At 41.6% G+C, this 26,674-nt stretch overlaps 1 protein-coding gene across 5 annotated transcripts; it reads right to left on the bottom strand.

Moving 5' to 3' along the window:
- Nucleotides 1-584: 584 nt before the first annotated feature.
- On the bottom strand, nt 585-25,983 carry CBX1 (chromobox 1). Of its 5 annotated transcripts, none has more exons than XM_072747406.1 (6): nt 25,714-25,930; nt 11,218-11,394; nt 10,557-10,734; nt 9,681-9,775; nt 3,871-3,975; nt 766-1,009 (listed from the first exon to the last, which is right to left on the bottom strand). In XM_072747406.1, exons 2-5 carry the CDS (start codon nt 11,355-11,357, stop codon nt 3,882-3,884), a joined length of 507 nt encoding a protein of 168 aa, XP_072603507.1. In that variant the 5' UTR covers nt 11,358-11,394; nt 25,714-25,930; the 3' UTR covers nt 766-1,009; nt 3,871-3,881. The 5 variants fall into 5 exon arrangements, with proteins under 5 accessions (XP_072603506.1, XP_072603507.1, XP_072603508.1 ...); XM_072747407.1 differs by lacking the exons at nt 766-1,009; nt 3,871-3,975 and adding exons at nt 5,918-7,433; nt 7,900-7,961; XM_072747405.1 differs by having other exon boundaries at nt 585-3,975.
- Between the last annotated feature and the right edge of the window lie 691 nt (nt 25,984-26,674).

The raw sequence follows: 26,674 nt of genomic DNA on the forward strand, positions 1-26,674 counted from the left end.
CTGAGAAATCCATGAGCCTGACACATGCCAAGCACTTGAGTGTAACAGCAGGACCACAAAATTAGAGAAGCAGGAAGTTAGACTCCAGGGTTTAAGGCATCACAAAGCCTCCCCAAGCGAGGTCAACAGAATCTGTTCTTCAGAAAACCTGCTTTAACATTAAAGCCGAAGAAGAGCTGGATGCTTCCAGGTGCTGGGTGCTTGATGAACTGCCACCACATCCTGGGGTAGGTGGCTAGCAAATGCCAGAGGAATGAATACTCACCTGGCAGCCTGTACAATTTCTTGGATGAGGTTTAGGACCAGAAGCTGTGATCCCCATAATGGAACCCATGATCTGGAACTCCTGTGTGCCACAGGGTGACCTTAGCCCAGTAGTCCTTTAGTGGTGCTACCAGAGTATCCCAAGGTATGGAATAGAATTCTGGGAATAACATCAATTTATTTGTTTGAATTTACACTGGCTCTTTTAAACCCCCAGCTAGTTGGAAAGCATCCTCAAACAAGTTCTTTCCTAATTAGGAATTAGCTAACGTCTATAAGCCAGATAAAACCAAGATTCTTGAAAATAAGAGACTAAAAAATTAAATTTGAAAAACTTTAATTCAAGCTGATAAAAAATACAAATTATAGAGGAGTAAATTGAGATAAGTAAAATTCAGAGTTGTTTTTGTATCCCTTCTAGAAAAGTGTGTATTTTTGCCTAGGTATACAATTAGGCTAACTTTTATCTTGTTTTGCAATTTTAACCTAACACATTCAAAATTTTTTTTTTCAAAATTTTTTAAGAGAGAAAAAAAATCTCTCACCCTGTTAGCACTGCCCTTGGTCTGAGAAAGTCCATTTTTGTCACCCCTCCCCCACATCCCCTTATGTAGAGATGTACAGTTGTGTCTAGGATCCCGCTGATCAGCTGGGGCTTTGCGCCAAGTTGGTCAGCACTTGCTGCGGGGTTGACCTCTTTTTGCCGCTGGCAGGTGGAGTGGGTGCTCCAGCTTCAAGGCTTTTTCTGGCAGGAAGAAGACAGGAGGACTCAAGTAAGGCCTGTCAAAGAGCAGCTACACCTTAGACGAGTGAGAAGAGGTCCCTAGGCTCAGGAGGGAGATTAGCTAGCCTCAGGGCTTAACGGAGGACCAGACCTCAAGGTGACCTGCTTGGGTGGGGGCGGAAACCTGGCTCTGTTTCCACTTTGACAGTACTAGTCTCCATTTAAACCGATTTCTCCCCACATCCTAATTCACATAAGCATTTGGAAGTAGACCTGTTGTTTCAACCTCTGCCCTGCACAGATCTCACCAGTGAAATATTTCAGTGTCAATAAAAATAGAAGAAATAAAAAAAAAATAGAAATCTAGAACTGAGGGGAAAGAGTGATCTAAAAAATGCTCAGTGTCACCAAGACTTGGCCTCCATGCCCTGACTAGGGAAAGCCGAACAGCACCCAGTTGGCCAGTGAGTGGGAAGTCCTTTCCACAGAGCCCTAGCTTCCTCAGGCAGCCCTCAGCCCTTTTTCAACCCCAGCTACTGACCAGACCTTGCTGCTTTTCAAGTTTGGCAAATAGGTCGAAAAATAAGTGCTTCAGAGAAAAAAATAACATCCCTACCACCTTCACGTCTCCTACCTCATCCAGTAGGTAAGACCTAGCACCACAGCTTCAGCTCCAACTAACTAGTTTTATGGCACTCCAGGCAAGAAGTCCACTTCCTTACTGGCACTACCACATTAGGAGCACAGGAACCAGATCGGTGGCCGGCTCTCTGGAAGTCCGTTTCCCAACCAGGTGTGGAAATTCTCTAGCAAAACCCATGTGCTTCATTATCATAAGTGGTTAAGCCTTGTTTTCTTATCACTGATCCATGTGGGACATGAAAAGGACTCACAGACCTTCAGTTTGTCATTTTGTCAGTCTAATAAGAACCTTTCACCTTTCCCAGAGGCCAGCCATCCTCCTTGCCTCTAGTTCTGAACTCTATAGTACAAAAGGAGCAGGTGAGAGACTCAATATATGTGGAACTTAGCACCTAATGTGAGTTCTAGTCCCTGTTCTGTCCAGGACTTTGAAAGTTCAGGTCAGCCTCAATTAGTTGAGACACAGAATCTGGTGCACCAACTGTCTGAAGGAGTGAGTCTGAGACCCCACAAAAGAGGTGAGTTTTCCAAATCAGTTGGATATAAACACTTGTCTTCTGAGTACACAGAATATTATAAAAGTCTTAAAAGCTGGTTCTCTTCCAGTCTAACTGCAGAATGGAGACTAAGTGTACAGTATTTGTGACTTAAGTCCAGATGCTATTCCAACCAAGGAAACAACCTAGTTTACACTTGGGGGGAGGCAGAAAAAAGGCCAAGCAGTTGATGCTCTGCCTTTTGTTGTAAACATATTTAATGAGGCTAATTAGGTTGTCTTAAAACCTTCCAGTTCTCAGCTAGGGGCTGAAGCACTACTTTAAACAATGGGCCAGTGCCCCACAGCTGGGCCCCAAAGTTGCCCGGTCTGACCTGAGGCTATGCAAACAATAAATGGTAGGTTTGGTCAAAGTCAAACTTTGGTCAAAGTCAAACTAGGATTTCAAATCCTTGTGGAGTAAATAGTGGCTCTGGTACTATCGCAAACCACCAAGGTTACAATGCAGATCCAGATGTGTGACTATTTTAACACAAGCTATTTAATATAAGCAACAATTACAGAACCAAATCATCAATACATATATATTGTAAACTTAATGTTTCAGCCTTGCCTCAATGTCCTGCTGCCTCGCTGGCCTAAGGTGAAAAAACCAAAATACCCCAAAGTCTCAGAAACAGAATACTTGCTCTACCTGCCCCCACGGAGCATGGCCAATTAGGTTTTTCATCCCACTGCAAGATGGTTTTATTTTGGATTTCATTTGCTTTCAATATTCAGCAATTTATTCAGTAGGAAGCTCCCAAGGTGAAGGTCAATTAAAGTTATCCACAGAAGAGGGATGAGCAATAGTGAACACATTGGTTAGAATAGCAGTAATTTCTGCTATCAATGCTGGACAGTCAAACCAAGGTGACATGCAGATCGGACTGAGGATTGTCTAAGGAATTTTAAGCTCCGCCACCAAGCTTCCATAGCCACACACTGGGATACCCAGATGCCTCTGCCTGACTGCTTCCTACTGCAGAAAGGCAAGATGAAGCCAAGATGCCCTCCGTTCCTAAAGCTGAATGCTGGTCTGGTAGTGATATTTGTATTTCAATCATATGCAAGAGGAGAGGAAACACCGAGCCTGGACTTAATTCAGTCCTATCTGCTCAGTTTTAAACAAGGAGATCTTCACAAAAAGACCCAATTTGCACGTCAGATTAATACTAGTACCAGAGAAACTGATCAGGTTAATTTGATCTCAAACAGAACCTGGGTCCATACATAGTTTAGGATCTGGAGCCACTGTAGAAAATTTGGATTTCAGAGTTCCAGTTTTTGGAGTAGCAATTTCCTCTCACTTTCTCTTTCTTGGTGATGGAAATAGTGACGATAACACACATTCCCACTGCCACAGGCCACAAAGATGTCCTGAGAAAACATGGCCAAACACCAAATGGCCATGTTAAAATCAAATTGAGCTGAGTTGGAATGAGTTCTGGAATATAAAATGATATCTGAAAATAAGTTTTAAAAAAGCTCAACTATTAAAAATTATTTATAATCAGTAGGCCAATCTTCCAGATGACACTGAAAAGCAGAAATAATTATTCCTGAGCACTGCTGGTTGACAGAATGCCTCTGTGGTCATTTACTGTACTAGCTTGAAACTCAACTGAAGACAGCGGAGGACACCTCAGGTGGTGATGCGGTCACCAGATTAGCAAGCTCTTTTGAAACAGCAACTAAGAATCACCTGTCTCCTCTTCAACTCCGGGGTGAGGAGTCTACGATGACGCAGCTCCACTGAAGCCATCCAACTCTTGCTCTTGTGCTGCCTGAAGAAATGCTCTCCGAATACCTTCTGAAACAGACGGAAGCTTTGTTGTGCCTCTGTATCTTTTATTTCCAACATTTCTGCATGCATTTGTGGCTTCAACAAGCACTTGAAAAAATTTTAAATTTTTTTTTTTTTTTAATTTTTATTTATTTATGATAGTCACAGAGAGAGAGAGAGAGGCAGAGATACAGGCAGAGGGAGAAGCAGGCTCCATGCACCGGGAGCCTGACGTGGGATTCGATCCCGGGTCTCCAGGATCGCGCCCTGGGCCAAAGGCAGGCGCCAAACCGCTGCGCCACCCAGGGATCCCCTTATTTTTTTTAAATTTTTTTTTTTTAATTTTTATTTTGAAATTTTGAAAAAATTTTATACTGAAACCCTTAATCTAGACATGTGACAGTTAGCTTTCAAAGATAACAAAATTGTGAAAATCTATCCTCGCTTCAGTTTTCATCGCAAGCATTATCAATTTCATGATCTTCCCTGGGGGAAGACTGATAGAGTTTTATGAGGGTTCAGGATGCCAGAAAGGACAATGAAGTAGGTTCCAAAGGTTAAGACTGAAGCTGAATGGCAGTCCATTCTTGACACACAGCAAGGCTGAAGGTTAATTTCAGTGCCTCTAATGATGCAGAACAGAACCAGCACATCTCTGCCTGCCACACCCTAACTCTCTCAAATAGCTACTGAGACCTCAGCTGCTGTCAACCACAAGGACACAGCTAGACCTCTGCACAGAAAGGCCTCCTCAGCTCCATTTTACCTCATCTTCCCAAACTCTTAGGAGGCTTTTTTTAAAAGATTTTGTTTTTAGGTAATCTCTATACTTAATGCAGAGCTCGAACTCACGACCTCAAGATCAAGAATCGCACGCTCTGCTGACTGAGCCAGCCTGCCAGCCCAGAAGGCTTTTTGAAAAAAATACTTATGCATCAGTTTATTTGGAACAAATGCTGTGTACTAGTGAGCAGAGCGGATTTGATCTTGGTGGAAATCCCATATTCCCTTTTAATAAATAACAAGAGCCTAGTCCCATTTTGGCTCTGGACATTAAGAAAGTAGATAACATTTTAAGTCAGTGATCAAATATTAGACCAGTTCCTGAAAATTTTGGAGTTGACTATTTAGCTGAAGTGACACAAGTCTACAAAATACATAAGCCAAGAACTAAACCTAACTCAAAACCCATGTTTCTGGGGCACCTGGGTAGCTCAGTGGTTGAGCATCTGCCTTTGGCTCAGGTTGTGATCCTGGGGTCCTGGGATCGAGTCCCACATTAGGCTCCCCATAGGGAGCCTCCTTCTCCCTCAGCCTACGTCTCTGCCTCTCTCTCTCTGAGTCTCTCATGAATAAAAACTAACATAACTCAAAAAACCTATTATTAAAAAAACAAACTGACAGCAACAACAAACAAACATGTTTCCAAACATATCATGGTTTGAAAGTGCTAGCAGATCAGAGTGCTAAATAAACTTTAAGCAAAAAATGAATGAATGAATGAATGAATGAATAAGCAAACTTTGAGCAATATGAAGACAGAATGATGTGACAAGTTTTATAATCTCTACAGCAATTATAGACGTTCAATAAATATTTACTACATAATGAGACCACTCAAAGATTCAGGCCAGGCATTAGATTTTCAAACCTACAGTGTTCAAGAAATTAAACCTTCCTTGGGATGCCTGGGTGGCTCAGCGGTTGAGCATATGCCTTCAGCTAGGGTCGTGATCCTGGAGTCCTGGGATCGAGTCCCACATCGGGCTCCCTGCATGGAGCCTGCTTCTCCCTCTGCCTATGTCTCTCTCTGTCTCATGAACAAATATAAATAAAATCTTAAAAAAAAAAAAAGAATTAAAAAAAAATCAAACCATCCAACTGTAGAAGTTGTTTCCTTATAAGCTGAACCAAAAGGTAATCAAAGGCAGGGAGGGTTTTTGGTAATACTTAATCAAGACAGAAATCAAGGATTATAAATCTATAGTTTTATTAAGACAAAACTGACAAATGTGGTATGAAGTTTACATTTAAACAAAGTTTTCACAGAAACCTAACACATGCCTAAAAAGATTTTACAATGGAGTTCTAGAATGCAGGTCTAGACGATGTCAAGAACTGATGGATCTCATGATTCAAGACAGCATTTTGGGTATTAGTTCTTAGGATTAAAAAATTTTTTTGTTTTGTTTTGTGTTTTAAAGTGAACCACTGCCCCAGTATGAAAGTTTAATCTTCTCCTGAGACCAGGGCTTTTGAAGTCATTCAACTCTTGAAGTGATTCAATGAACTTGTGCTGTCAGTGATTGAACCCTGCCACCAATGATTTCAGGGTTCAAAGTTCAAATAACAGGCTCCAAGAGTTTTCCACCCTAAGAGCACGGGCCCTTGTCTTTCTCTACTCTCCCACCTTCTATACCACCCTCTTCTCCTCCCCAAATACCTCAGCCAGTGGCTTGGATGGATAAGCTGATGTTTAAAACTTCATAGTTGGAAAAGAAAGGGTCTTCTTACCAATTTCAAGAATTAGCACCTCTATGACAGAACAATCTGCCTATGTATATGCTCCAATAAGACTTTCCCTCTTCAACCAGTTTCCATCCCCAAAATGGCAGCTTTGGTAACTTATTAACTGGCTTAGTCCTTTGTTGGGAATAGCATTAAGCTCAGGCAGGGAACACCTTGGCTTTAAGTTTCAGGCATTCACAGCTTTTAAACAGTCTCTCACAGTCCTCATTTAGGTTGCCGATGACATTTTTTGAAAAGATAAAATATTCTGGACACAGAACCAAATCACCACAAGTTTGTTCTTTCCATTGTTTCACCATTTTCCCAATCAGGCCCCAAATTTTAACAAAAATGATCCTACCCATCTCCGTTCCTTCCCACCCCCAACCCTCCCACCCCCAAATGATACACCAGTAATAGCCAAAAACTACACACATGCTACGCTGTAAAAATGCAGAGTTAACACTATTGGGAAGAAGGCTGTGGGTTGTGGAGATGCACTTTGAAGATCTACAGTATCTTTTGCTCTCCCACACACCCATTCTGCAAGTTCTGTCCTTCATGGAAGGCCCTTTGCCTTTCTCAGCAAAGTACAGAATGGGTGGCCTTGCAATACTTCTCTTCCTTCCCCTCCACTGGGATGGGTGTGCAAACTACACAGCATGGAAAGGCTTTAAAGCACTTGGGCTGCTGTAGGGCACAGAAACGATACTGGCTCTTCAAAGGACATCTTCTCAAGCCACCTCTACGGTGTCAAGACAAGTAGAACTCCTTCCCTCCCCACTTGAAACCCACAGTCAGATGTGACAGGGGCAGGTACTCAGGACAGTTAATTCTTGTCATCTTTTTTGTCATCATCCTCCGAGGGGTAAGAATGCCACGTCAGCCTTTCCTCATAGAAGGATATGACCACTTGTGGGCACTTGACATTGGCTTCCTTGGCAGGGACTAGGTCAGCCTCATCAGAATTTTTCCTGCAGAACAAAGCAGAGAGACCCTGAGACCAGGTGCTAGTGGTCTCCTAACCTGGATTACACAAGGGAGAGGGCGATAACATGGCCTACACAGCATTTAGTCAAGTGACATCCTCAGAGGTCTTCTGTTGAAAATCCTCTCTGGTATCTTTGTTAAGCTCAGTCACTTAACTCAATCTATCACATGGGAACCTCTGGCAAGGCCAGGAAAAAACAAAAACAAAAACAAAAACAAACATGACTCTCAGATTCTTGGAGGGCAGAAGAAAGGCTACCATACTCATCCAAAAGCCAAGCTCCTAAGAGCCTATGGAGAGATCTTGGCTTTGTAGTAGAATTTTGGATAGTAATTGATTTTATACCAATAGTAAGATTTAATACCAATAATAAGATTTAATACCATTGGCTCTAGCCAATGCAGGTGGACACATTCTCATTGACTCATAATTACACTGTTTAACATTACCAAATGCCATGCTCACACAGATATTCCACAACTCCCAGGTGCTTTGAAATGGTGCTTCAACACTGGGAAGTAGAAAATAAGGGACTGTTACATAATTCTCTATATTTTCCTGAATTTTAAAAAATGGTCTCAAAATTTGAAAATCACATACATATTACAAAGGACTTAGGAGTAAGGTCACTAGGAATCTCCTAGATGAGAGTAGCAGCATTAGGGCAGGTAGCAGTTATATGATGGGATCCAATGAGGCACCACCCAAAACTTCTAGAACTCAGAAACAGATAAACCAAAGCCAGAGAGCACAAGGAACCAGGGTTGACTAAGCTGGTAAGGTATGTTTCTGAACAACAGACTGAAGAGAATGGGAGAGAAAAGTAGTCTAACAATATGGGAGCCTGAAGGAGGCTGCCCTTGTTGACAATTCAAACAATACTTTGAGGGAAGTTCAGTTATTTCATAACAAAGGAATATTTTCTATTTTGGTAATGGACAACTATTTCAACTCTTCCAGAAAATCATCTTAAAATGAACTAGGTTTTTCTAATCAACATCCAATCTTTTTATCTTAACTTGTAGAATTACATTCAGGTATAATCTTTAAAAATAGCAGTAATTCAACCAAAGAAGTGCAATCTTAAACAATATGGAGATAGTATAGTAACTCAGACTGATCACATGCAGACAGTGAAAATATATTCTAGTTGGATTGTAGCTCCTGGTATCAATCTCCCACCACCACCCCAGATGCACACCTTAAAAATGAAAAATGAACTTTTCTCCTATAGGCTAGCAGTAGAGCAGCTAAAATGTCAGATTCAGTGAACATAGGGAACGCAAAATAAGAAAACAAGAGTTTCACCTAATTGTGACATAAGCTTTCAGCAGTGTCAAAGTCAGGCCTCTCTGACCACCTTCTAAGCAAGAGGAATTAGTATAGACAGGAATTTAAGAGAAGATTCTAGACTGACAAAAGGACAAAATCCTTAAAATTCTGCCTTAACTGGTAAAGGCTTAGAATCATTCCCTCCTAATTTATATTTTAAGGACAATGTTTGAGACCTACCTGGGGGGGAAAAAAGCACAAACATTTTTCAACCAGCAAGAAAAAGAAAAGAAAGCCTTCCTTTTGGCAGAGAATAGGGATATTTTAGGGAATCTGGGGTTAAAGTTCTTATCATTCTCAAGACAACTGTTTTCCTTAAGCTGTTCTGTGGAGTATTACTACCATTGGTATTCATACTTCTAATGGAAAATAGCCTTATTACTCTATGCTCAGTACAGTAAAGGGGACTTGCTGACCCCTACTGGCTGATCCTGAAATTACAGAATCTGCACAAATTGGAAAGGATCTAACAATCAAAGACAAAGGAAGAGCTACAGAAATTCTTAACTAACCCTGAGAAGTTAACAGAACTTCTGATCCTGGGGCCAGCCCAATTTTTATTAAGGAGGTTGTACAAGGGGAAGGTGATTCAATCACATTTCATTCCCAACCCCTTCATTCACAGAAGTGAAATGTGATCCTTCCCTGTACCTTCTCCATCCTGGATTTTCTCCCACCTCCTAAAAAATGGGGCAAAGATCTGAGAATCCTAAGGGCCCCTACCTGTAACTCATGAGTCCAGGCTGGCAGTCAGGCCGAGGGTCACTATCGAAGGACTATGCCATCTTAAAGATTTCACTTGGGCGACTGGAATTTCGAAGATCCAGCTCTTTTCCTCTGGCATGGAACAGATGGGGAGAAGAAAAAAACCACCACACAGGGCCACCAGCAGACTCACCATTTCATCAGGAACATGAGTTCTCCACTGGAGTCTGTAGCTCCAATAATCCGCTCTGGTTCCAAACCCCGGGCAAAGCCTCGTGGCTTTTCTGACTGTAAAAATCAGATGGATGCAACAAATTTAATTATGTGGGACTGTTATCCAGACTAGAGTCACTCCTGCTCCTCTGATTAATATAATCACATTCTTGTCAGTATTTCACCAATACCTTGGCTCCAAGTCACAGGCCTTTATGCATCCTTCTGAGTGATTCTTCCATCAAGGTCTTGAGGTTTCCCCGTATGTAAAAAGGGACATACATCTCAAGCAAAATAAATTTTCACAATGGTTTCTTCACCCTCAGAAGATAACTTACTTTAAGGTACTGAATAAATATAGAGCTAACACCTGTAATGATTACAACACTGAAAACTATCTATAGGAATGAATTTATTTGCACTTATTATTATTCTTGAAACTTGGATAAAGTAGGGCAGCCCGAGTGGCTCGGCAGTTTAGCGCCTGCCTTCGGCCTGGGGCGTGATCCTGGAGGCCCGGGATCGAGTCCCACATCAGGCTCCCTGCATGGATCCTGCTTCTCCCTCTGCCTGTGTCTCTGCCTCTCTCTCTGTGTCTCTCATGAATAAATAAATAAAATCTTAAAAAAAAAAAAAGAAAGAAAGAAACTTGGATAAAGTATAGATTACTTGGCTTCAGCAAAGTGAACCCCCAAACACTTTATAAGCGTTAGCCTAAGATTCCAGAGGAAGGAGAGATGGGTGCTGAGGCCCAAGAAGCAGCAGAATAAAACTCCTTAAATTTAAAAATTAAAAGGCTTTTCAGCTTTTGACAGCAGTAGGAATTCTGGGCTAGTAAAACTTGTTCTCCCCTTACCTCTTCTTTCTTCTTCTTTGGTTTGCTCTCTTCTCCCTTATCTTCAGAATCAGAGTCAGCTTTGCGTTTGCCTCCCTCTGATTTATCTGTCTCATGTGCTGTTTTCTGTGACTGTAGAAACTCGGCAATGAGATCAGGGCAATCCAGGTTCTCTTCTGGCTCCCACGTGTTATCCTCACTGAAACCAGAGGGCACAGTGAGTCACACTTTCCACTCAAAGTTAGCACACTCATACTAAGGAGACGCACAGGATGACGAGAGCTGGTGTCCTTGGAAAAGAGGAGTTAATGATAATGAGTATCCAGATTTTGTCCAAGATCAAGAACTTGGTAACGCTGAGATTTCTTGGGGCAGGGGGGTGGGCATCAGACTTTTTAATGTAAATTAAAAGCTTAGAAACTTGCCTTCTTCAAAGGAAAATTACTTTCTTTGCAAACTTGAATCGGTCTAAAGCTGCACATAAAACTGCTTCTCATAAATCACTGTCTTGCATTGTAGCACTTTGTTCATGTGGACAGTTTTCCTCATTAGACTCTAAGCCATGAAGACCAGGCCTGGGTCATACTACCCATCAGAGCACCCTAGGCCTTGCGCATTACTAGACTCCTGAGAAATAGTCAGTGACTAAATAGATAGATTTACCCAAGTTAATGAAACTTACTCTGAGAACCCCTTCCACTTTAGGAGGTACTCCACTTTGCCCTTTACCACTCGACGGTCAAGAACTTTTTCCACCACATATTCCTCTTCCTCCTCTTCTAGCACCTCCTCCACTTTCTTCTTGTTTTGTTTCTTCCCCATAGTGCCCGCCAGCTTTCTGGTCTAAAGGGTGACGCTGCTAAAGTGATAAAATAAAATAAAAAGGGCGTTAGGGCACATTTTTCTTGGTTAGGTGAATATTTGGATGGTTAGAAATCCAGGGACAGCTCTGACTTTAATGGTGTATGCTGCTTGTATTAGCTGTTCTGCCTATACAACTGCAGTATAAAATAAGGCTTTCTGATATATTAAGCTAGAAAGTTCATAAACAGTCCCAGCCAATCTCACAGCAAAACTTTATTCAGCTTCTTTATTGCTGTATATCCACTTAAGACTTTTATACTTATTCTAAGTTTAAAAAGTTCCCAATACCCCTCTTACTGTAAAGCATGTATCTAAAATATTAAATTGGGGGGCATGGGTGGATCAGTTGGTTAAGCATCCTGGTTTCTGCTCAGGTTATAATCTTGGGGTCAGGAGGTCGAGCACTGTGCAAGGCTCTCCCTTCAGTGGGGAGTCTCCTTCTTTCTTCTTTCTCTCCCCCTCTCCCTCTGCCCTTGCCCCCTGCTCATGCTCTCCTAAAATAAATAAATAGGGGCAGCCGGGGTGGCTCAGCAGTTTAGTGCCTCCTTCAGCCCAGGGCCTGATCCTGGAGACCCAGGGTCGAGTCCCATGTTGGGCTCCCTGCATGGAGCCTGCTTCTCCCTCTGCCTCCCTCTCTCTCTCTGTGCGTGTGTCTCTCATGAATAAATAAATAAAATCTTTAAAAATAACTAAATAAATAAATAAATAAAATTGAAAGCAAGGCTCCTAAAAATAATGTACATACATCAGACTTATTTATATACATATAATCCTCTGATCTATACTTTCATATTACTAGACTTCAAATGTTAGTGTGAGGTAGCTTGTCCTATTTATCAAACATCTGGTTTTTCTTTTGTATTTGCATATATAATACAACCCATTTCTTTGCATTCTTAAACACTTATTCCTGAGTCTCAAAGCTCTTTTTGCAGTCTTTTCTGAACCAATGGTTTAAAATGTCAAAGTTTCTTATTAGTTTCTTATTCTATTTAGTTTATTTCTGAGGCAGGAAAAGACTCAAAAATGCCAGAATGGGCAGCCCTGATGGCTCAGCGGTTTGGTGCCGCCTTCAGCCTGGGGTATGATCCTGGAGACCCGGGATCGAGTCCCAAGTCAGGTTCCCTGCATAGAGCCTGCTTCTCCCCCTGCCTGTGTCTCTGCCTCTCTCTCTGTGTGTGTCTGTCATGAATAAATAAAATAAAATCTTAAAAAAAAAAAATGTAAAAATGCCAGAATGACCATGAAATCCTCTAAACTCAAGACACTGCAATAATTTGGAAAATGGCAGGCAAAAAACAATAGTTATCACAGATAATAGAACCTGAGCTTATTCTTTTGTAAAATACATCTTCAGGCTGGGTGACTTCTAGTGCTAAAATTCTAGTCCCCTATTAATCTATTTTTAGTCCTTCAAGTACAACTCTTGACTGCTGGTAGACTTGAAGCCATTTGTTTACCAATTTGTGTCAGTAGGTGGCGCCGTAAGATATCAATACAACAAAAATGAGCTATAAAACTGGCCAAAAATCTACAAACTGGTAGGTCACAATTGCCCACAATGACATACAAAGAATTAAGGGTATGGCAGATAATCTAAGCCAAGAAAGTAGTTACTATGTCTGAAATTCAAGGCAATGCTGATTTGGGGTTAAACTGGATGATACTAGCATCCTCGGGAAAGGGAGTCTCACTCAGCCTAAACAGAAACTCTTCTAAATATACTTTAAAACTGGCATGTACAGATAGAATATTTAAGTCCATCTATAGACTATATAAAATATAACAAATTTTCATAAAAGTCGAATTCATCATTATGAAGCAGTTAAATTATCCGCAGAAGCTTTGGTTTTTAACTCTGAGATATTCCCATGTCTGCATATATGAGAAATGCTTACTTACTGAAACATCTACTTAACTACTAGAAAATCTAGATACTGCTGGATACTGGAGATTCAAAAGAATAAGAAATGGTTCCTGGCTTTCTGATGCTTAATGTCTGAAAAGAAAAAAAGCAGACACCACTTCCACTTAAAGCTGTTCTGAATTTTTACAGAGTGGCATAAAACAATGTTTTCTGGAGTGCTCCTAGCGTGGTCTAAGGCAACACCCAAGGCTCTGTATACAGAGGCGTCCAGAACACTCATCTGTTCTCAGATAAGAGGCATCTTTTTCAACACTCTTCCTCTCCACTTACATACTGAAGAATCTGCTTTGCTTTCCTTCTTTTCAACCTCTTTTAGAGAAAATTCCCTTTCTTCTTTTATTGTACATACTAATCAGTAGATTGAATGTAACCTGGCTAATACTTGCCTAACTTCATTGTACCTCTGCTTCAGAGGCTGTGTGTACTTCTTTCTGGAAGGAGATGCTTTCAGGTTTTCAGAATTCTGACTGCCATAGGACAAGTGTTATTTTATGAGGAAAGAAAAATTTAGTTTTCTGTTTGGATAAATGCAGTTGTGTTTCCTCCCAAGAAGAAGTTCTATCCCTTCTTTCCACTATGAGTTGAAGGAGTAAGCAGGATTCATCTTCAGTCTTTGGTTAATGTGTGGAGAAAAATAGATCACCTTTGATAACAAAGGGTACCACAACTCTCTATGTTAATTTGGACTTGGAAATTAGAAGATACTCCCTTTCTCAGTAGTAGATGGAAGGTAAACAATGGGTTATAACAATCCAAAAATAGTTAACTGTTCCCTAATAATTCCTCTACCAAGTAATTAAATTTAAGAAAGTAAAGGCTTTCTATCATTATGGCTTCAGAATTCAGAGCTATTTAAAGCCCTGTGTTATCTACATTAATAGCTGTTATTTGTCTTACAAAAAGAAACTGTGAACACTGCCCATTGGATCCTTCTACTATGAAGGAAAAGGGTCAGGACAGCTTGTTTTGTCTCTAGCTACTGCAGGCCTCTGCTCCCTGTAGCATTAGCCTGGTCCCAAGGAGGAAGAATCATAGAACAGAGTAAGAATGTATCCTTTAGGTTAAGAAAAAAACACCCCGCCCCCCCAATGGGAAAATCTAAAGTGAGACCTCTTGATTTCTTTACTTTTTCTTTTTAAAAGATTATATTCTTTCTTTCTTTCTTCTTTCTTTCTCCTTCCTTCCTTCCTTCCTTCCTTCTTTTTCTTTCTTTCTTTCTTTCTTTCTTTCTTTCTTTCTTTCTTTCTTTCTTTCTCTTCCTTCCTTCCTTCCTTCCTTCCTTCCTTCCTTCCTCCCTCCCTCCCTCCCTCTCTCTTTTCTTTCTTCTTTCTTTCTTTCTTTCTTTCTTTCTTTCTTTCTTTCTTTCTTTCTTCTTTCCTTTCTTTTCTTTCTTTCTTTCTTTCTTTCTTTCTTTCTTTCTTTCTTTCTTTCTTTTTCTTTCTTTCTTTCTTTCTTTCTTTCTTTCTTTCTTTCTTTCTTTCTTTCTTTCTTTCTTTCTTTCTTTCTTTCTTTCTTTCTTTCGAGGGGGGTGGGCAGACACAGGCAGAGGGAGAAGCAGGCTCCATGCAGGAAGCCTGACGTGGGACATGGGACTCGGGACTCGATCCCGGCTCTCCAGGATCACACCCTGGGCTGAAGGCGGCGCTAAACCGCTGAGCCACCTGGGCTGCCCACTGAACTCACTATCTTAAGATCAACTCAGAAAAGTGAAAAATGGGGGCACTTGGGTGGCTCAGTGGTTGAGTGTCTGCCTTAGGCTCAGGTCGTGATCCCAAGGCTCTGGGATGGAGCCTGCATCAGGCTACCTACCCATAGGGAGCCTGCTTCTCCCTCTGCCTGTCTCTGCCCCGACCTCCGCCTCTCATGCATAAATAAAATCTTTAAAAAAAAAAACCCTGAAGAATGTAGAAAACAGACTCCTGCTTCTCTCTGAGCTTTCATATCTGGCTTATGCCAGCATCTATCTCAGGTACTGGATTCTTTATACTGGAGATTCTCAGCCAGGCTTCTCAACTCGAGTTTTCCCTTTATAGGTAGTTCTTAGGGTCCTGAATAAGCTGTTTGTCAAAATCAGTAGATTAAAAATGCAATCTAGTCTTTCTATAGAATCCAGAACCTTCTGAGGAGCCAAGAGCCCCCTTAAATATTACAAGGAGACAATTCTCAGTTTCCAAATGGATTATTTCAAGAAAACCCCCCTTTCTCCAAATATGGCAGTCTCCAAATACTAGCAGGGACATCTAGAAGGACTCTTTTTAATTTTTTTTTTAAGATTTATTTATTCATGAGAGATACAGAGAGAGGCAGAGACACAGGCAGAGGGAGAAGCAGGCTCCATGCAGGGAGCCGGATGCGGGACCTGACCCTGGGACTCCAGGATCATGCCCTGGGCCCAAGGCAGGCGCCAAACCGTTGAGCCACCCAGGGATCCTCTAGAAGGCTTCTCAATTGGAATTGCTTGGCAAGCCTCAAAGTAACTCAAATCAGCATAGTAGCAAAATGGAAAAATGTCTTTCATCAACAAAATCTGCCACTCCCTCCTAAACATCCTGGCAACCAAATTATGGCATCAAAAGTGCCATAATCACTGGTCAATCATTGTCAAAATTTATCACAGAACATCCCAAGAGGTGTACACAAGTGGGAACAGTTCTGGATTAACTCAGAAATTTTAGTCCTTGGACAAATCTCCTTAAGGTTTATCCTCATGTTGCAGACAAAAAACCTAGTTACCTGAGCTGCTTTAACTTTTATCTAAATATTTACTAGGGTAGGGGGCACCTAACTGGCTCAGTAAATACGCGTGTGACTTGATCTCAGGGTTGGAAGTTTGAGCCCCACATTGGGTGCAGAGAGGACTTAAATACATGTACTGGGTCTGCCACATTTTAAGCTGCCTAGAAAAATACACTTGTATTAATTTTACAGATTTCAAAGTGCTACTGCACTGTTGTCTCATTTTATCCTTGAAATCATCCCATGAAATAAGCCACTCAGATGTTATCAACACCTCTTAGATAACAAAACAGATTTACACACTATAAATCACCTAAGGTCACACAATTAACAAAGAGCATAGCACCTCAGTAAGGACACCTAGCAAGGCTGAGCTAATGGCCCTGATGCCAGAAAGTACTAGGAGGTAGCCACACACCTGTAGGGAGAGGAGACTTCCCTTCAGCCTGTATAAGGAAAGGATAGAAGTATCTTTAAACGGATCCTCCCTACAATTTGTCATCAGTAAATAAGGAAGTGACTGATAATGATTTTCTTTCAGAAAAGACCTTGTAAGGTATGGCTGTTAAAAAAAAAAAAAAAAAGATTCTTAATTGGTTACTGGAATACAAAGGTATTCACTGTTAATTAAATCAGCAGGCAGGGATCCCTGGGTGGCGCAGCAGTTTGGCGCCTGCCTTTGGCCCAGGGCGCAATCCTGGAGATCAGGGATCAAATCCCACGTCGGGCTTCCGGTGCATGGAGCCTGCTTCTCCCTCTGCCTGTGTCTCTGCCTCTCTCTCTCTGTGTGTGACTATCATAAATAAATAAAAATTAAAAATAAAATAAAATAAATCAGCAGGCAGTAGCAAAGCCTTGGTTGTTAGTGTCCCAGCAACTCTTTGGAGTCTTTTAAATCGACACAACCTAGACAGTGCAGAATTTTTTAAGTTAAATCCCCACACCAAGTAGGCTGGAGAGAGTACTAAGAAAATGCCAATTTTAAGAAACCAAAGTTCATCTATAATGTCCCAATGAATCCAGGGACGGTGTAAATCTGAAGCAAGAGTCATGAACTCATAGTTCTTTCAAGAGATAAAAAAGCACTGTCTCAATTCTCCCCCACACTACCTCTACCAGGAGGTTAGATACTAGAAAATAGAGAGGAACAATGCTACTTGAAAGTAGAAGGCGGTACAGTATCAGATACAAGATAAAGGCATTTTTGTTTTGTTTTTGAGGAGCTGGTACTGATGGATTTCTTGCCAGTTTGGAAGATCAAATTCCAGATGTCAGGACAAGGTAACAACCACAGACCTCTGAAACCAAAGCAGTAGGCCTTTTAGCTAAATGTCATGAAGAAGCATTTAGAATGTTGACCTGGTGAAGTGACCATCTTTACTAAGAAAGAATTCACAGGAAAGCAGACCTTGAGTACAGAGCTTTTACCTATAGGAGAATCAGAATCGCCTATGGATGGAGTTTATAAATATGGACACCCAGATCCAATGACATACAAAGTACGGTGTGCATTGTATTAAAGAAATACTGTTTTTCTATATGTAATATAATACATGTATTCATATTCAATTAAAAAATATTTAATTTAGGAAATCAAAGTTCCCTGGCCCAAAACCTGTCAAAACCTGTTTTCGTTCTTCTATACATAAACTAACACAGATAAACATTAAGTGAAAATAGATTATTACAGTTCTACAACTTGCCTTTTTTTTTTAAGATTTTATTTATTTATTCATGATAGAGAGAGAGAGGCAGAGACACAGGCAGAGGGAGAAGCAGGCTCCACGCAGGGATCCTGAAGTGGTACCCGATCCTGGGTCCCCAGGATCACGCCCTGGACTGAAGGTGGCGCTAAACCACTGAGCCACGGGGGCTGCCCTACAACTTGCCTTTTTAAGGAATATAGTATATATCTCTGATGCCGTTCCATATAGATTTCCAGTCATAACAGGCTGCATAGTATTCCGTATTGCTAGGACATATACTCTAACCATACACCTAGTGATGAAAATTTGGGTTCTTTCCAATTTTCTATTATTACAAACAATGTTGCTTCGACCATGGCATCTCACCTTTAAAGCTCCTTAGGTTTAAAAAAAAAAAAAAAAAAAAAAGCTCCTTAGGTGATTTGTGTGATTCTTGATCTTAGGGTCATGAGTTTGAGCCCCACACTGGACATACAGTTTACTTAAAAATAAATAATTATATAAATTTTAAAACTGCTTAGGTGATTTGATGGATATCCTTGGAAAAAAACCCATTGTTATAAGGGGACTGGCAGAAACGATATTCCTTAAGTGAAATCACACACATTATTACAGACATAAATCAATTCTCAGAGTTAGCTAAAAGACAGGTAAACAGGGCAGCCCCGGTGGCAGAGCGGTTTGGCACTGCCTGCAGCCTGGGGTATGATCCTGGAGGCCGGGGATGGAGTCCCACATCAGGCTCCCTGCATGGAGCCTGCTTCTCCCTCTGCCTGTGTCTCTGCCTCTCTCTCTGTGTCTATGAATAAATAAATAAAATCTTAAAAAAAAAAAAAGACAGGTAAACATTTTACTTTCTTCATAGAATTGAGAATAAGGGTGGAGCATAAACTAATGCTCTTGAAAACAAAAAAATTTTTTTAAAGATTTTATTTATTCATGAGAGACACACACAGAGAGAGAGAGAGAGAGGCAGAGACACTGGCAGAGGGAGAAGCAGGCTCCCCGCAAGGAGCCCGATGTGGGACTTGATCCTGCGTCCCCAGGATCACACCCTGGGCTGCAGGCGGCGCTAAACCGCTGCGCCACCGGGGCTGCCCACAAAAATCTTCTTATATCACATTTAGTATTATTCAATCTAGACCTTTTCTGCACTAGCAATGCAATTGGAAGAGCACTGCTTGATCTTCATAGTTCCTTTCACCAGAAGAAAGTTAGTATGAGGACAAGATGGTATCTTTCCTGTCCCTGCCTCTCAAAACAAATTTATGCCTATAAGCAGTTCTATACATTTAAATACTAAATACCTATTTCCTAATAAGTAAAACAGGTGTAATAACCCTCATGGGATTCCGGAGGTGAACTTTTATGACCTTCTGATATTAACTACCTATTTACATATTTGCAATATGTCTTATTTCATTATATTATTTACTGCTTTAAGCTTAAATATAGCTTTCTGAAGCCCAATGAATTAAAAACTCATTAAGAAAACAGCACTTCCACACTGTGTGTATGGCTAAGTTTTTAAAATCAGAGAGCAGGTCCAGAACACATTCAAGAGGGATCCAGGTCTGGCTATTATGAAGGAACCAATAATTATGAAACAGAGAAAACAAGATCTCATTTCTAGATGACCAAGACAGAAGAGCTGCCAGAAACTGAAAAAAATCACACTTCATGTATCTTAAGTGTAGGAATTTCTTGTGCTTTTCTTTTTATCTAACCCGCACAGGAAAATAAAGTAAAAATGCTCTTGTAGTTACTGGCAAAAGGAATATAACTTCCTATGAAGAAAGATAAAATAGGCGAGAAAGGAGGTAAATTCTGAATACATTGGAAAATTTCAACAAAATGGTTTATTTGTGAAAAGAAGTTTAAGATTTCTAAAGATCAGGGACGCCTGGGTGGCTGGCTCAGTGGTTGAGTGTGTCTGCCTTTGGCTCAGGGCGTGATCCTGGAGTCCCAGGATCCAGTCCTACACAGGGCTCCCTGCATGGAGCCTGCTTCTCCCTCTGCCTATGTCTCTGCCTCTCTCTGTGTCTCATGAATAAAAAAATTAAATCTAAAAGAAAAAAAAAGATTTCTGAAGATCAGCATAAATACCAAAAATCAGTTTTGATGATCTAAACAGTAAAGCTCTATAACAAGCTTCAGAAGTTGTGATTTCAAGCTCAGCTTTTACATATTAACTTTTTTAAAAAACCAATTAAATGAACAATGGTCTAAGAATTCATAATGTGTTTACTGAGTTCAAGACAAAAAGGACAACCATCTTTGATTTCTCTCCACTCATCCTGCATATCTAGCGTCTTCGTAAGTCCTACTAAGTTTGTATTATAAATATCTTTCTTTTTGTTTTGGTAAATATCTTTCAATTCATACAGTTTTCTAGGCCTACTACTTCCATCCTATTGCAAGCTAACATCATCTCTTGCCTGGATCTCTCCTAATTCAATGCATTCTCAATAGTAGGCACTCATTTAAAATGCAGATCTCTTCACAGCATTATCTGTGGGCATCTGAGCTGAAGACCACCACACCTAACGTTTCATTCACAATTACCTTGTCCTTTGACCCATTCTTTCACTTGAACACTTCCCTTACCTAAAATGTCATGACCAGAAGCCTCCCTGAGGCCCCACGGTTTAGGTTAGGTTAATTCTTCCAATGAACTCTGTCCTACAATATTCAACATTTAACAATTATCTCTTGGGTACCTATTCTGTGTAAGGTGCTAGACAAAAATCCCTGGTCTCCTAGAATTTACATTCTAATGTGGATGAGTGAGCATGAGTGGGAGTATGTGCATGCATACATGTGCAGGTAGAGCAGAACACAGACAATAAGCAAAAAAAGTATTAGTTATAAATGCTATAAATATAAAGTAAGTATCGTTAGATTTAAGTAAGTTTATACAGAACCCAAATGACAAGGAGACAACTCGGCAAAAATCAGAACAACACACCAAGTTTAGGGAATAGCTGTCCTACTGAAGTGAGGAGAGCTTGCTCTTATCTGAAGAACAGAAATGTGGCCAGGTAGAAATCACAAAGACTGAAAGAGGAGCCGGTAAGGACCAGATGATAATTATTATGTATACCACTTCCCATGTTACTCCTCCTTTCATCTAGCTCCTTTTTCCATTCCTTATTTTCCTTCTGCCTCTTTTGCCTCCAGCTTAGGTTTAAGACCTAGGCATTCATAACTATAAAAGTTTATAACTACAGCTCCTCCAGCGTTTAACATTATCTATTAAAAAAATACAGGGTGACTAACTCACTCTGGCGAAAAAAGCAGAGAGTCAATTCCACATTGCAGGGAGGGACCCTCTCAGACCCAGGCAAATGGAGCTGTTTGTTTAGGCCAGTGGGATATGCAGCCACACAAGCAGCACAGGCTTTTGAGAATCCCTTAATGGTAAGTAGTAACAACATAATGATAACAACTAAAACTTACTAAATACTTAAAACTTAATGCATATAAAGACATTCAATCCTCATGGCAACTCTATTAGACCCATTTCATAAATGAGAAAACTAAGGCTTATGAAGCAAAGAAAATTTCCCAAAGCCCCCAGAGCCAGGACTGAAATATAAAATATACAAAACAATGCAAGTTGAACTTTATTTCACTAAGATAAATAGTAAGAGTATATAATAATTAGCAAAAGAAACATTAGCAAGAATAAGCAACCACAAAAGCACTACAGAGGCCTGAGCCTCTGAATAAATGGCTGAATAAATGGCTAGGGTGATTAGGAAAGGTTTTGAAAAGTTGGGATTGAAGCCAGGCTCCAACAGCATTTGAAAAGGTGGATTGTGTAGGGCAATTTGGCCCAAGGAACCGTTGTGAACAAAAGCAATGAGGCACATCTGAGGTAGATGGTGTGTAAACTAGTTTGGGTGGAGTAGACTGAATAGGAAAATGGTAGGTAACTGCTAAAAAATTTTCTACAAGGTCCCTCTCCTCCTTAAAGACCAAACTCCTCAGTGTGACATCTAACACCCTTTGGTTCCAACCATTTCATATTTCTACTCCCTCACAAAACCTACACTCCTGTTAAAACTATAACCTGAACATATCCTGCACATTTCCTCCATGCAAGGCTTTGTTCATTATTAAGAAGGGCACCTGTCCAACACCAGCAGCCAAGATCCTACCCATCCTTCAAGACCAAACTTAAACGCTACTTCTTCCATGAAGTCTACCCAACCTAGCCAAGTATTATTTCTCTTTTCCTTGCGGTTCTTAAAGCATTTTGTTTCTATTTTTACTCTTAATTAAAGGCAGGCCTGAGCCCTGTGTAATGTGTAGAACCTTGTATGGGCAGTTGGATGGATGTCTGACTCCAAAAATCAGGGAAAAGATGTCCAAAGCTGTCAGCGTTTAAAGGAATGATCAGTGAGGAATCTGATCAGCAAGCCCAAAATCGTAAATAAGAAAGTAGTACACCTTTGCTGAAGCATTAGCAACTACGTACCAGTCATCAAAAGGCAGGTGAAGGCATGTGTGATATATACTCAATGTGTAGTCTTCCTGACTCATGTTTCTAAACTGCTGTTAGTCTGTTTGTTAACCATGGCTGTTTGGGAGACAAATGCTTTCCAGATGGAAAACTTTACTGAGCAGAAAACAAGAACTCATGCCACATACCCAGTAAGCAGGAGTTTCATTTTTAAAGGAATACCTGCTCCTGAATTTCAGGACCTAGGACTAGAATACTGATGTGTTAATAAAATGAGAATTTTATCTGAGATGTGTCCAGAAACTTGGCTAACTCCTTTCAGTACGCTCATGTGGATGAAACTATACACACAGCTTTCAGTTGAGAGGCCACAGGGATGTACAAGTATTAGTAGGACATAGTGATAACCTGAAGCAAGTCTTTTAGTTTAAGATGAAATAAAAATGATTAGAAAGCTAGACCAGAAGTATGGCTAAGTTGGAATTAAAAGCAGAGATCAAAGCATTCACAGATAACAAGACAAAACCAGATTATTGACACTAACCTTCATACCACAGTTTGGTTAGGCCCTCAACGTGTTAGCTATTATTAAAGAGAAAGGCACAATTTCACAGACAAATTAGGTAGCCCCTTCTTGGTCAGTAAACCATAAAAGCTAAAGGCAGGAATGATTTAATACAAGTTAGTCAATTCATATAACGACATGATCTGAATTTTGTCCATATTTGGGTAACTTCTCCAATGAACTTTGGACAGTCTATTCAATTTTTCAGTAGACACCACTATCTGGAAATACTATTTATTTAACCCTATACGTAGAACCCGAAAGATTTTTCAAGATACTTTTATTTATTTTTTATTTTTTTTTTAAGATTTTATTTATTTATTCATGAGAGACACAGAGAGAGAGGCAGAGACACAGGCAGGGGGAGAAGTAGGCTCCATGCAGGGAGCCCGATGTGGGACTCATCCCAGGACTCCAGGATCATGCCCCGAGCCAAAGGCAAATGCTCAACCCCTGAGCCACCCAGGTGTCCCTCAAGATACTTTTAAAACAAAATATTCAAACTATAGCTTGCTATTGAAACCCAGAACCTGGAGCCTCTCGTCTTTGCCTAAGGTATTTAAAATTGTCACTTGCACAATCTACACACCAAGATGAGTATATTAAAACTGAGGCTAGGACAAGCATGACAAGGACTATACTCTACCCAATGTCATTGATCAAAGACAGGAAAACTAATTATTTAAGTGCATATTAACTCCTTCTGCTAGCACATGGAATTCTAAGAAAGGATCTAAAAGCCATATCCATTCATTCAACAATATGAATGACCTACCATGTGCCAGACATTTAGAAGAATAAGAGGTATAACCCCATCTTATGTGAGCTCATATGCTAGCCATTAGCATTTTGTTCCAAAAACTCTTTGGGGAAATAACCCATGAAATGAAAATCAAGCCTAACGTACAATCTGTTATACCACCAGAGATAGTACATAAAGAAGATGAGATTCTGAGGGAGAAACTACTAGAAAATGACAAAAATGCATCCGTTCTCTTTTTTAAATGGTATGAACTCAAAAAGAAACATTCTTCTAGTCCTTAAAATGGGCACAGAATATAATGGTTGCTTTTTAATTTTATTTTTTTAAGTTTATTTTTAAGTAATCTCTACACTCAACATAGGGCTTGAACTCAGGACCCAGAGATTAAGAATCACATGCTCTTCTGACTGAGCCACCTAGGCACTTCAGTACAATGGTTGCTTCTTTTCAGATATTTGGTTAGAAAATTATCAGTATCCCGCAGTCAAAAACGCAGAAGGCTAGGGTATCCTTACTTGGTCCCTTTCAATCAAGAAGCTAGAAGCAACAGGCTACACGCACTATTTACATCTTTAATGAAAAAACTTAGGCTACAGCAGCCAATGAAGAATAACAGCACCAAAGGGAAAACTGGAAATGAATGAAGATCCTGAACCCCTGCTAAAGCTTTATTAAGGTGTGACCAGTTCCAACGGTTTTCCCACTCAATCATACCACTTACAATATAAATGCCTGTAAGCACCTATGGAGGAACACAGGCACTAATTTCCCAATTGTATTCATGCTTCCATTCCAAACCTTGGACCTTTTCAGAGCTATTCCAAACTGCCAACACGATTCTTAATACAACTGAGGAGGCTATCTTAACCCTGGCCAGAGTTTTCCAGTATCACTGATCTTTTTGTAAATTCCACCTCGATGGAGTTAAACCAATACAAGTCTGCATATAAGGCCATCCATGAAAAAACTTCATCTGAAGCTTTGAAGAAGTACTGCTCATTCCCGTATTCAAATTTTCTAACAACAGAGAAAGGCTAGCTTAAAAAAAAAAAAAAGAAAGAAAGAAAATCATAAGAGCCTAAGAAACAAATCTCACGATCTCACTAACTCTTCTTCTTTGTCTCCCCATTTCCCACATCATCTTACCTCTCACTAACTTAATTCCTTAAGTATGAACCCATCTACACGTTTCTACAATACCACTGTCTTTTGCGACCAGTGACGATCCCAGATAAAAATGTATGTAACTGTGAATCCAAGCAAGCGCTGCACTTGGGATTTTTTTTTTTTTTAACTCCCCGAAGGAATCAAAAGAGCTGAGGTAGTAGAAAACCTGGAAAAGGGGAAGAAATCTTGGTTTTTTGTCCTTTCTTCACACATGATTCTTACAGCCTCCCCACTGTGTGAGGACCCATCAGGACTCAAAGGCGGCCGGTTTTCCCCTTTCAACTCCTCACAGAAACACTCTCGGGGCCTCCGCCCTACTAACTCTCACAGCTCCTCCCTCTCCAGATCCAACTCTAGCACGTAACTGCCCCTTCCTCTCCTAGCCCCCTCTTCAGTTTATCCAACAGGTCTCCTCCCCGAGTAGCACACCTTGGACTGCCCAGCCCCCTCGAAGATTTCCTCGAAGTTACTTGTCCTTAGCCCGGCGAGCGGCAATTCCGCTGGCAGCCCCGGCCGGACCCCAAATTCTCAGGTGGCATCCGAAACCAAGGGTCTCGCAGCCGTCAGCCCTCCCCTCGCCGTGTCCAAACATCAAGGCTGCCCAGCCTGTCCCCTCCCCGCTGTACTCAAGTGTCTTCCCCCAATCCGGCAGCCCACCCAACCTACGTAGCATTGTCTCGGTCCACCCAGGCCCCGAGGAGCGACCCGCCAGGGCTCGGCCCACCCCGAACCGTCTCGATCTCCTGCTCAGAGTACGCCGCCCGCCCCGCCCTCTCCATCCTTTTCGCGCCCGGCGCCCGAACCCCTGCAGCCGGCGGAGGGCTCGGTGCGGGGAGGGCGCGGGGTCGGGTGCGTTCCCCGCTCCCACCCTCCGCTGCAAGCCCGCGCGGCCCCTCAGCCAGGGCTCCCGCCGCTGCCGCTGCCGCCGCCACCGCCGCCGCGCGCCTCCCCCCCGCGTCCCCGCCTCTAGCGGGCTCTTCACCTCAGAGCAGCGCCCAAGAGCCCGAGAGGAATCGGTGCCGCGCTAATGGCGCGTCGCGTCGGGCCGGCCGGGGGAGTGGCACCCAGAAAAGCAACAAGCCGGACGCCGCAGTCGAGCCCCTCACTGAAGCGGCGTACCGCAGGCCCCAGCCAACGGCCCTCCCCTCAGCCGAACAAAAGAGCCTCGCACTCGGCGCTGCCCGCCGCCCGCACCGCGCAGGCGCGGCGACCCTCCGCACAGCCGTATGGGATTCGGAGTCCGTCCCAGACTACAAGACCCGAAGTGCTGCGCGCGTCCTACGCCGCCACGCGGAGTTGGCGAGGCGTTCGGGGAGTTTTAGTTTTTAAACTGCAAGCGCTGGAGCGAGTGTAGTTTAGAATGCTGTAGCCTAGAGAATTAGAGCGTCTGGTTTTACAAGTGATCCCCATGATGCTTGGTCCGAAAAATCAACCGCTTCTGGGCAGTAATTCACATCCTCGAAAGTTTTTAATCTGAATAGGTGTCTCACCAGAGTTTTGTTGACTTTCCAATAATCTCTGTAATCCTCAATTTCTGCCTCAAATTTGTGTAAGGCTCCTACTTCCCCTTGGAAGTCTTGCTTGCCTGACGCTTAGACTAGGTTAGGTTCCCCTGGTCGTTGTCATCGTGGCATCCCGAACTTACCTTTCTCGTTGGTTGTGCCAGGTGGAGAGCTCTAGTGCAGAGCCCCCTCATCCCCACCAGCACTCCTCACCCAGCCACCTCCCAAAACATGCAAAGAGGTGAAAACCACCCCTTGTTATTCTTCGAGACAAATGGTTTAGTTCTGATTTCAACTATATCGCTGTCCTCAAACCTATTCGTACTGGAAATTCCGTCTCATGTCATTCCTCCACTTTATTGTCTTTAGTTGGTGTGTGCTGTTCCCTAAACTCCATAAAGGCAGAAATCTTGCCTCGTGTTGTTTACCACTCTATACCCA

Source organism: Vulpes vulpes, chromosome 2 (genome assembly GCF_048418805.1).
Source record: "Vulpes vulpes isolate BD-2025 chromosome 2, VulVul3, whole genome shotgun sequence".
NCBI classification, from domain to species: Eukaryota; Metazoa; Chordata; class Mammalia; order Carnivora; family Canidae; genus Vulpes; species Vulpes vulpes.